The following is an 11,846-nucleotide window of genomic DNA, read 5'->3' as shown; positions in this document are numbered from 1 at the left end:
TTCAACTTCAACCAGCCCATGTTTTCTCATTGCCAAAATCTGCATCAGCCCCAAACATAGCCGGTGATGCGGAAAGCACTTAGACAGGAAGAAAATGTCCCTTAATATCAAACATATCTTAAATTCCATTTTGATGATTCAATGGCAACGTCGCAGTGTTGTTTATTATTCCATTAAGGCCGGTGGGACAGAATAAGAGTGGGTGGTTTTGCAGGTAGTCAGTGGATGTTGGAAGGAAAATATTAGTCTGGAACAGGAAAAATAATGGGTGCAACATTTTTAGACAGAGACCATGCGTCTATGCAATTGTACCCATTCATTAGTTCCAGTCAGTCTATTTGTGTAGGTATGGTTTGCCTGTCTCTCAAACTCCATCTTTGCCTATGACTGCTTGGCCTTTAAATTTGAGCAGCATTCAGACGGGATCTTATTAGACCTGATGGCGTAGACAGAGGTGATGAGAGAGATGCAGTATGGGTCACTGGAGGTGTGACTCTGCCCTTAACTATGGTCAGAGTGCAGCATGGCTCTAATAGAGATGCCTGTCAGAGCCGTCACTCATCCCAGTATGCTTACTCACACATAGCCCATAGGAACACACATACACACACACACACACACACACACACACACACACACACACACACACACACACACACACACACACACACATTTTAGAAACTTTATTCAATTCCACATTACAAGTAAATTTTCATTAGGAATCAAATGTTTTGAATGATCAAACAGATTAAACCACATCATCGCCTTTTTATGTATGACAATACAATCTCAGGGGTACAGAAAACATCTCCTTTTCCAAATAAACATGCTTCCTATAATGGCTGAAATTGAGCAGTACTTTACCAACTGTTTGGCTCTTGTTTTCAATAGCCCCCCAATACAAAGTCCCTGGGTCACCAGCCTGTGTACATGCCCTAGACTACCAAACACTAGCACAATAAGCTGGCATCTGTAGCCAAGGTTTTCGATGGTGGATATTAATGATTGATATTTTACAGTCTTAGAAAGGTAAGAGTCCTCCATAAACAGATCAAATGCACATGCTACTTCAAATAGCTTAACAGTTCTGGAATGCTGAGATATGACAACAATATCTGGTGTATTTGGTATTCCTACAAAAGTGTTTGCAGGTGAGTTAAACCAATCAGACTGTACAGTAGTGTTTTTATAGAGCTTTTCATCAGTCTGTTGTGTCTGGCAATATACAGTCCTTTAAGTGATGTGCAACTGTTCATAATGTGGGCTACTGACTCCAGGGGGTGTTGAGGGGGGTCATGCAGCATGCAGAGGGGTGAATGCATGGAAGGAAACCACAGTGAAAGGTTGTATTTGGTGGGAAGAACCTGTAGACGTGCTTTTATACAGAAAATAAGGATCTCCTCACTGATGTTAGCATTGCTATAGATGGTGTGTGATGCAGAGTGGTCCGCAAAGGGCAGTTTGGCCAACTTTCCCTGTAGCTTTAGACTGGACCAGTACTCCATATTTTGGGCTCTCTGAATAGACAGGAGAGTCTGCCTGGATGTTCTAGGCTGGAGCAGGTGAACAATGCTGTTATGGAGCAGCCTGGCTTCCACAACAACAGATGGATCCTCCACAACTGCATCAGAGACCTCCACAGGTTGGAGATGGGAAGTCCGGTTCAATTCAGTGCCTGTTCTCTGGCATAGGTCATTTAGGTCTGGCCAGTCAGATGACACGCCAAAACCCTGTGCTTGTCCATCAAGCTTTCCGTTGGGCTTTCTTTTAAAGCCCAGGAAGTTGTCTTCCCCACTGCATGCATGTAGCACTTTCCATCTCTTAAAATCCAGCATTAAGGATGCTCTGGCCATTTGCCTCACGCTGGTGTCATCACAATTCAGCACATTGGTGAGGTGAGACTGTCTTGTGGCGGTATACTCCCACATGCAGTTTGGAATTCCAAGCCCCCCATCCTGTTTTTTTTCTGGAAGATAAAACATCTGGTGGAATGTGTATTAAGACACAGCCATTTCCTAACCATATTTACAGTTTTGTTGTCCATTTCACGCAGTACTTTCTGTGGAATATGGACATTTGCAAAAAGGTGTTGAATTTTAGAAAAGGCTATGTCTAGTATTGCTTGTAGTTTAAAAGTTACATGCAGAGGTGCTGCGTCGATGAGATCCAGTCTGGTCATAAACTGATGTGCCATGTCATTCACTTGTTGATTCCATTCTCCAGCGATGTTAAATTTAAGGCCCAGGTAGTCCTCTCGTAAAAAACTGCACATTTGCTGTGTTTTACTTGTAGGCCAGAGTATGAAAGGAATCTATCAGTGCATGACAGCATGTTAATCAGCCCTTCATCTCGGGATGCGATGGCCACGTCATCAGCATAGCCCTGGACTGGGTTAGGTGACAGGACTTGGGACGGGGCATGTGCACAGAGCCATTTTAGCCATGTATTTAATGCAATAATGAAATTTACTGCACTCCATGGACAGCCAGTTTTAATTCCTACTTCAAGTGGTATTGGTCTGGTGAGGTCTTTTCCACAGATTACTTGTAAGAAGGAATCACTATATACATCTTTTATTATATCCACATAGATTTTAGGGAGCTGTATCTCTTCCAATGCATCAATCATGACTCTGTGAGGCAAAGTGCCGAAGGCATCTCTGAAGTCAAGAAAGACAATGTATAGTTTAGCAGATTCATGCTTGAAATTGTCAATGGCGGTCTTTAAGCAAAAAACATGCTCATTCATGCCTTGACGTCAATGTAGGCTTTTTGTTTGTTGGACAGAATTCCAGTATCAACCAGCCATGGCAGTATTCTTAAAAGCATGCATTTCATGAAAACTTTGTATACAGATGGCAATAGAGAGATGTCCCTCCATGTTGAGGGGTCTTCTCAGCACCCACACACACACACACACACACACACACACACACACACACACACACACACACACACACACACACACACACACACACACACACTTACTCTCTCTCCAGTGTACTCTATGTGTACAGTACCTATGTGATATTACCATTTGTTCCTCTATATAAGACCGTGTGGTTTGCCCTGTAGATGTGTAGACAGGTGTTAGTGTTCAGCCTTTGTTTGTTTGGTGTGAGGATGCATGCTCACCATGGGAGGCTAAGAAAGGTGTTTGGAAGGAGGGGAACAATTGGAGTGTTCTTTTGTTTGTTTGTGAGTCATGTTGATATTTGTAACGATTTGCTTGCCTATTTGCTGTGTGTGCGCGTGTATGTTTCTCAGTGCAGATGGGCTGTGAGTCCATTTCAGTTTTTGTTTTTTATTTTGTAAACAAAGTGTGTGTGTGTGTGTGTGTGTGTGTGTGTGTGTGTGTGTGTGTGTGTGTGTGTGTGTGTGTGTGTGTGTGTGTGAAAGAAAGAAAGTGAGAAAGCAAAGGAAAGGTAAAAAAGAATTGGTTGCCTTTTTTTGTGCTGCCACTCTGGAAGGCTGTCTCACACTCCCGTCCTCCACTTCCTCGGACATTTACTTTGCTGTCAGGCTACCTGCCTCGTCCCATGTCCCATCTCTCTCTCTCTCTCTCTCTCTCTCTCTCTCTCTCTCTCTCTCAATTCAATTCAATTCAATTCAATTCAAGGTTGCTTTATTAGCATGACTGTAAGTAAGTACAGTGTTGCCAAAGCACAATTAAAACAGCATAACAATTAGAACATTGACAGCATTACAGGAAACAGTAACATGAAAAATTGTGTGTATACCCTCACTTTCTCTCTCTTTTTCCACACACACACACACACACATACATATGCATGTGATCACACACACACACACACACACACACACACACACACACACACACACACACACACACACACACACACACACACACACACACACACACGGGCAGCATACACATTATAATACATTGGATTAATTACAGACATTAGGTCGGGCATTGTGGCAAAGTGTCCGACTCACTGTCCCTCATGTCGTGGCAAGCTGTAACGTATTTTTTTAGCCTCATGGAGCAGTCAATCCTTCTCCTAGCAGGTGGGCCAATTTATCACAGTCTTTATGGGAGCAAAAATTTAGAATTTTATTTGAGAATTGTAAAAAATATCTTTTTCTAATCTGTTCAAACTTTGTAGTATAGGAGAAAGTGCCTCTCTGTTTCAACCTCACCAGTCATACAGTGACCACAGAGCCACTGCTCTTTGGGAAGCCATGATTTTTTGTACCGGCCTTTCTCTATGGCAAGGCTGTGGTCACTTAGCCTGTACTTGGTAAGAATCTGTCTCTGCTTTGTATCTCTGACGGTGGAGAGGTACTCTGCCAATTCATAATCTCGTTTTAGTGACAAGTAACATTCTAATTTGGATTGTGATTTTGTTTTGATCATCCCAATGTTCCAGATACTTATTCTTACTTTGATTCATAATTTGTTTTACTTTGATCTGATTTTGAAAAGCAGTGCTGGTCTGAGATCAATGGGTTAGAGTATTAGTTAACTTCAGAACCAACTGGCAAAGGGGACTGGTTTTAGGGCTGACCTCTTGGGTTTTGTATGCTGTATGGTGTTCTCGTCACTAGAATTTAGGTGGATCCAGAATTTTAAAGATCTTTTTTGTATATTTAATGCCAATGGGAATCTGCCATATGCTTCATGTGTTCATGAATTCTAATTGAATTTACATTCCTGTCAGGTGTCAAGTATGTTGCATCAACAGCAGCCTGACAATGTGACATTTCTCGCACTTCACCGCTCTGTCAATGTGTCCAGTGGGAGGTGTTGACTCCTGCTTTGTCTCTCTGCCTCTCACAGCTACCGGACCTTCGTCTCCGAGGACGCCGGACCCAACACGCTGGTTGCCACGGTGCTCGCCAAGGACCCCGATGGTGATGGGATCACCTACAAGATCTCCGCAGGGAACGAGGAGGGCAACTTTGTGATTGACAGCCAGAAAGGTGAGACGCCATGTGTCCTCCTCCTCCTCCCCCTCCCTGGTCTCGTCCTCAGAGACACGCGGCCTCTATCTGTGCTCTTATCTGAGAGCTGCCCTTTAAATGAACATGAGCACAGAGACACCAAGGACCTCCGCACATATGCTTTCTATAGCATATTAAGGGATCTGCATAACTCACCTCATTAAAAGGATATCTTCTTTCACACAGCATATGCACTCTTTTTAATCCATATGATTTTTTATTTGCTAATCCATATGAATCTATATGTATCTGACAGGTCACATATGCCTCATAGAGGACTGGGGAAAAAGTAATTGGCTACATAATTTCAAGGTCTTTACCATAAATAGGCCAGTGGGTCTTTCCAGGTTTAACAGCTAAACGCACAGACACTAAAATGTATGAAGTATCCATATTTCAGATGCCTGCCTTGCCAGACGGATGCGTTAGCTGGTCTAGCATGTCCAGTAGTGATATTGAATGGGTCCCTGTGGAAGAGTGCTCTAAGACTGACTTATGTGTCCTGGAATAGTGAAGGGTGGCGGCTGATTCATTTCAGGCTCCCGTAACTGTGACTGGATTAGAGAGCTGCGCCAACATCCTGTACCACTCGTGTATTATTACAGAGTTACATCAGACAACTGCTCATCTGCCATCACTCACCCATGCGCGCACACACACACACACATATTCACTTACTCACTCTCTCTCTCTCGCTCTCACACACACACACACATACGCATACTCACACACTTCACAATTGTCGGGATTTCCAAGAAAGACTTGCATCCCTTTATTCCCCCTGTCTTTCTCTTCCCCTACCTATCTCACTGTCCCTCTCTCTCTCTCTCTCTCTCCCTTTCTCCCACTTCTCCTCTTCATGATCAAAGACTGTCTTTATTGCCCCCACTATCCATGAATTCTCAGATCTTCCCCACTCACCTGAAAGTCACTCAATCATTCATTAGTGTTTTTTTCCCCTCCCCTCCTTCCCCCGCCTGCTGATCTCCTCCCTTAGAGCGTGCGGAGCGCGGTGGGGGCTACCACTGGGCTGGGAGGGGCTGCGCTGGGCTGGGCTGGGCTGGGCTGGGCTGGGCTGGGAGGGGCTGGGCTGGCTTCTCATCTGACGGTAACTCACGCGCGCACGGTGGAAGCGCTCCGTCTGATTTAATGCTGCTTTAAGAATTCAAACGGCAGAGTCAATAAGATGATCACCCCCTTTTTGTATTAAACACATAAATAGCCCCGCGGCAGCCGGCGCATGAAGGACGTATTTACAGCGACGGCAAGGAAATGTTTGTGCCGATAATCAGCTATATCATCTCCACAGCGCGCCGCCTGTCATCGCTCCAATCACCTTTCTGTGTTTATTTTTTTATTATTATGATGACACTCTCTTGTTCTACGCCAGCGAACACTACAAGGCAAAGGAGTTTCCATTATCTTTTAATGCGGGATGCTTCTCAGCAACAAAGGAAAGGGAATAAATGAAACAGGCGTTGTTTGGACAGAGATTTCTCCAACAGCACGCCACGCCTGGCATTAAAATTGTCAGATATTCGCTTCCTGTTGACGCGCCGCTCACATGTCTGTGTGTGGCGTGGCGTGGCGTGCCAGTCCCTGTCTTGTTTTCAGAGGAGGTGATGGCTTTCTGCATGGTTGCTGTTTGTGGGTTTTATATAACACTGCCGGGCTAAGGCAGTCTCTCTCTCTCTCTCTCTCTCTCTCTCTCAGTCAAGTGGTGTGTTTTTGGGTGGGTGGGGGCAGGAGGGGTCAGATGTTGATGTGAGCTGGCGCAGGGAGAGGCCCAGTGGCTGGCCGGCCCTCTCCTCCTTTGCCTCATGTGAAGAGACGGCTGCTCATTGAGCGCCCCGAGAAACTTCCCCTCCATCTTTGATTTGTGTTGATATGTGCTGGCCGCCTTACGTGTGCCACGCTCCTCAGGGTGACCCGCCGTCCTGATGCACCCGTGCACACATACACACACACACACACACACACACACACACACACACACACATTCATCTCACACTTCAATACACATATTGCACAAGCATCTTGACATCACAATGTGTACACTCACACAATTCAAAGTAGAATGTACTATATACACAGATTCATAATCTGTCTAATCCTGTCAAAAACACAAGATACAAATTTGTTTGTACATTTGATTATCTGAATAATCATGCTGTTGTGTTGTACTTGGTTATCGCTTGTCAAGGAGATGGCAACACAGTAATGTTGAAATGATTACATTTCGATGCATCCCAAATTAGATGACTAAAAAACAGTTTTTTTTTTAATAAATCCTAGGAAAGGTGACAATGAAAGCAAATTATTACCCTTGTACAATTGGGAGGATAAACAAACAAATATTTTGGAATGGTTCATGTTAAGGTTTACTGAGGGCTTGTTTTGTCGATTTTCGATTATCTTTTGTCTTTTGTTTTTGTGTGTGTGTGTTTGTGTATACCTTGATTGAAAATCCAACTCCATGGCATCAACACGAAGGCAAATGGTTCCTTTGATTGACTGCACAAATGAGTTTGGAATATCTCAGGCTTTGCCTGAGAGGTTCAGCTTTATAAAGTATTGGTTATTGTCACTCCTTTGTTTGGCTCTGAAGCCTGCATTCAGCATAGGAGACCCAACTAGGATAGAGGACACTGTTATCACTGCTGCCTGTTACCATGAGCACCATCAGATGCTCGGCAGAAATCCAGTAGCCGTTTTGTCCAACAGGTTTCATATATGAAGCATACAAAGAACTCAAAATGAAAACTGTACTGTCATTTGGAAACGGCCAGTAAAAACTAAAAACATACACTGATAAAAAACATATACTATAGGAATACTGTATAGGAATCACTCTTGTCATGTCCAATACTTAAATCTGTGGTAAAGAGTGGTCTATGCTACTATAGATGAAAGGGGCTGTAATTATGTGTGCTAACACTGTTATGCTCTAAAAAAAGATTTACATATATGAATTTTTCATACCCTTATTTTTCCCCATTTGGACTCTGTGTCAAGTTGAGTGAAAAAAATAATAAAATAGTAATTCAAAACTAAGAGCCGTGACTACAAAATATTTTACAACCCAGCAACACCTCCAGAAACTGAGTCCAAGACTAGGGAGTATATTACTGGAGATGGAAGCAGCTTGTCCTCCACTGCGAGGGAGGCTACATCATAAACAGAATACACCAAACTCCCGGGCAGGAAAAGATGGGAGTAGAGGAGCTGGTCTGGTGTCATTCTACTGGTTGACCTTTACCATGTTCCTGTGAGAGGATCTGTTTCTCAGCGGTCTGATGCAAATAATTGGATTGGAGCATTTTTTCTCCCCTGATCTCTCTTGCTGTGTTTGTGTGTGTTGGCATGCATATGTGCTGGTTTGGAGTGTATGAGAGTCTGACCTAGCTGGTAAAAAGAAAAGCTTGAATGCACTGAATGGCGCCTCGTCCTCGAAATGTTTGTTTTTTAAGCAAAATACTCACACTTATGGAGTTTTTTTGAGAACACAAACAAACCAGAACCATTTCAATAGCTCAACACAACTAAAACAACAATTGGTTTCAGTTGTGAAGAAGAATGCAGAATACTCTGAAAAGTGCACCATGTTTAAAGTGAAGCATGGCAATGGCCAGATGATACTCTAGTCCTGTTTTGCTTCCTCTGGCACTGATTATCAGCTCCAAATATTTGGACATCCTTGGAGAAAACATCATACTGTCCATAGAAACCAATAGAAAAGAAACTTTAGTAAACTTGAGTCTATTGTCTATTAGAAATGGATTGATATTTCTCAGGAATCCTTTCACAGTTGATGTCTGACTACCCATAACCTTAGCACTGGATTTTAACAATGAAAAGTGTGCTTTTATCAGAGCCAAAGACACTTTTGGTGAAGGGTGACAAGACTTTTGACCGTGTCAGTTTGACAGTATTCACTTCCGCAGCATTTTGGTGATATTTTATGTTGAATTTGGGGAAACCAATTGTGGTTTCAGTTGTGTTGAGCTATTGAAATGGTCCTGGTTTGTTTGCTTTCTCAAAAAAGACTCCAAAAGTGTGTGTATATTGCTTAAAAAAACTAAATTTTTAAAGGGGTGACAAGACTGTTGTTAGGGACTGCGTGTGTACATGTGTGATGCTGTTTCTGTGCTGGAGCTCTCCTCAGTCCTCCAGCACCCCCCCCCACACACACACACACACACACACACACACACACACACACACATACACACCCCTACTGCGTTATCACCCCCAGCCCCACCCTCTCGTCCTCTCTGTCTCTTCCAGCCCCTGACACCAGCAGCCCTGGAGCTTCTGATTGGAATTAGAATCGATCTCATATCCTCTCTGCCATCCGCACACCTCTATGGCCCCAGCAGCATGTGCTGTAGTGTCAGTGCAGCGGGACCAGGGGGACCAGACACCTGTGCCTCCGTACGTGTGTGTGTGTGTGTGTGTGTGTGTGTGTGTGTGTGTGTGTGTGTGTGTGTGTGTGTGTGTGTGTGTGTGGGCACCTCAGCTTCTGATGGAGGGCTCTTTCATGTTCCCCCTGAGGAGAGGAGAGATAGGAGGGGCGATAGCTGCTGGGGTGAGTGATGGTCCAGCCGTGCCCCCCCTCCCAGTACCCCTCCTGGAGTCTGCTGGGTCAGCCCCTGCCCCCTGGGCTCCCTCTGTCTCTGCAAATAAAAGGCGACTTGTTAAGCATGTCTGAACACGGTCGCCCGCACACACACACACACGCACCACACACACACACACACACACGCACACATACTGTAGGCACACACTTGGTACAGGCGCATACATATACGGTATGCAAGTGTTTCAGTCACATACTTACTCACATTCGCTCCAAATGGAAATGTCATCAAGAAGACAAGACCGTGTGAGGGATGGAAATTGGCCGCCCACACTCTCCTTCAGAGTGCGTGTGCACACACACACACACACACACACACACACACACATACACACACACACACAGAGTGAATACTCATTCACTTTCCCCAGGCCTCAGGAGAGGAGAAGGGTCGTGGTCGTTAGGAGAGAGAAAGCCCATCGGCCGCAGATGGACGAGTGTCACCATGTGTTGCCGTGGCACCGAGGGGACAGGAGTAGGCTAGCCTTTGAGCTATCAGCACTAGAGACTGGCACTTTGAAGGAGAACACACTGCCAGTCATGCAGCCAGTGAGGACATCAGGAGGTTGGGGGTATTAGTTCAGGTATGAGAAGGCATGCGGCAGATTGGGACACAGAGCTGATAAAAGAAAGGACAAACAAGCTGATGGACGTGAGTGTATGAAGGTGCAAATAAATTATTGAAGTTAGGAAGTGGGGAAAACAAGCTGTGAAGGGAGAAAGAATACCTGCCAGACTGTTCGGTCACTGAACCTGCTGTCCATTCACAGCTCGTGATCTCTGAGTGCTGCAAAATCTTCCAGTTAATCATCAAGCAGACCACTGTGCTTAGGTCCACCATGGGGCCACTGATGCCCATAATGGGCGCTATTCATCCTCCTCTTTTCATTCATCCTCTCACATGCCTTCAGCAGCACTGTTTAATCCAAGGCTGTGTGAAGCCACTTACAAAGGCGTGTCCCCATAGAAATGTATGTATTCATGTGAATCGCCTTTATTTTCTCCACTGTGTGAGAAATGGCTTTTTGTGAAAGGCTATCAGATTGTCCTCTGTGCAGCGGAAATGCTGCTGTGCGGCACACTGGTACGGTGTTCAGAATGGTCCTGCTAAGATGAACAGGTCGCCGCAGTAAATTAAAAAAGCCTTGTAATTGGTCTGTGCAGGTTTGATCCGCCTCCGCTCCAGCCCGCCCCCGAGGCTGCAGGGGGTGGAATACGTGCTGAACGTCACAGCGACGGACGACAACGCCTCCGGAGGTCCACAGCCCCTGTCCACCACAGCCCAGGTCGTGGTGGGAGTCGATGATGTCAACAACAACAAGCCTGTCTTCGAGCAGGTGTGCCCTCCTCACCTTTTGTCTGTCCCATGATGAACTGTGATGAGAACTTGTATTGTTCATTCCTTTGCATCTTTCTCAGTCTTCCCCCCTTTTTCATATGAGTATATGTGATTAAGAATCCTAGTGTTCATGGTGGACCTGTTATCTAGAGATTCATTAAGCATTTCTGCTCCTCCATCTAATCCTATCACCCTCCCCATCTACAAATCTGCGCTCGGTCTGTTTACCTATCCCCTATCTTCTCTTCATCTCTCTCTCTCTCTCTCTCGCTTTCTTTCTGCCTCTCATCTTCACCTCCCTCCCTCTCTCCCTCTCTCCCTCTCTCCCTCTCTCCATCTCTCTTTCTATCCCCAAGTGGAGTGATTAGCCTGCCCAGCCACTCTATTTCTAGATCATCTAAGGTTTTTTTTTAATTAAGCGTTTGAAATATCTGCCGAATCATCATGGGCCTACCTGCGTTCTGCCGATGTCTCAATTTCAAATGAGATGGGCTTAACCCTAGAGATATTTGGAAGTCTGGAGCCCTGCAGTCTCTCTTCTCCTCCCTCTTTGCTCTGTACCTCTGGGCTTTATGTGTGCCATGGACCTGCCTCTTGGCAGACCCCCCCCCCCTGTGTTTTGGGAGTGCTTTTGTCTATTGAGCCACGTCTCAACAGCGCGGCTAGGAGGTAAATGCGATTTAGCCTCCTCTTACGTGAGGTCAGGCGCTGTTTCAAAAGGATGAAGATGGTGTTTTTTTGCAGCTCCTTTTCAGCTTCCTTGAATTGGGCTATCTGAGCTTGTTTAACGTTATAGTTACGTGTGGAGACTACTATGCCTTCAGCTTTGGTTACAAATTATCCCACGAATATCTATCTCTGCATTTTTGTCTGCATCTCCTGTGCCCCGTATCTTGGCCTG

General features: G+C 45.0%; 1 protein-coding gene across 1 annotated transcript in view; it reads left to right on the top strand.

Moving 5' to 3' along the window:
- si:ch211-186j3.6 (neural-cadherin) overlaps positions 1–11,846 on the top strand; it is a 164,265-nt gene that overhangs the window by 60,627 nt on the left and 91,792 nt on the right. The window contains exons 7-8 of the mRNA XM_048263372.1: positions 4,804–4,946; positions 10,771–10,943. Coding sequence (XP_048119329.1) covers positions 4,804–4,946; positions 10,771–10,943 — 316 coding nt within the window. The remainder of the gene's footprint in view (positions 1–4,803; positions 4,947–10,770; positions 10,944–11,846) is intronic.

This window comes from Alosa alosa, chromosome 14 (assembly GCF_017589495.1).
Source record: "Alosa alosa isolate M-15738 ecotype Scorff River chromosome 14, AALO_Geno_1.1, whole genome shotgun sequence".
NCBI lineage: Eukaryota > Metazoa > Chordata > Actinopteri > Clupeiformes > Clupeidae > Alosa > Alosa alosa.
This window is presented reverse-complemented; position numbering and strand designations above follow the sequence as displayed.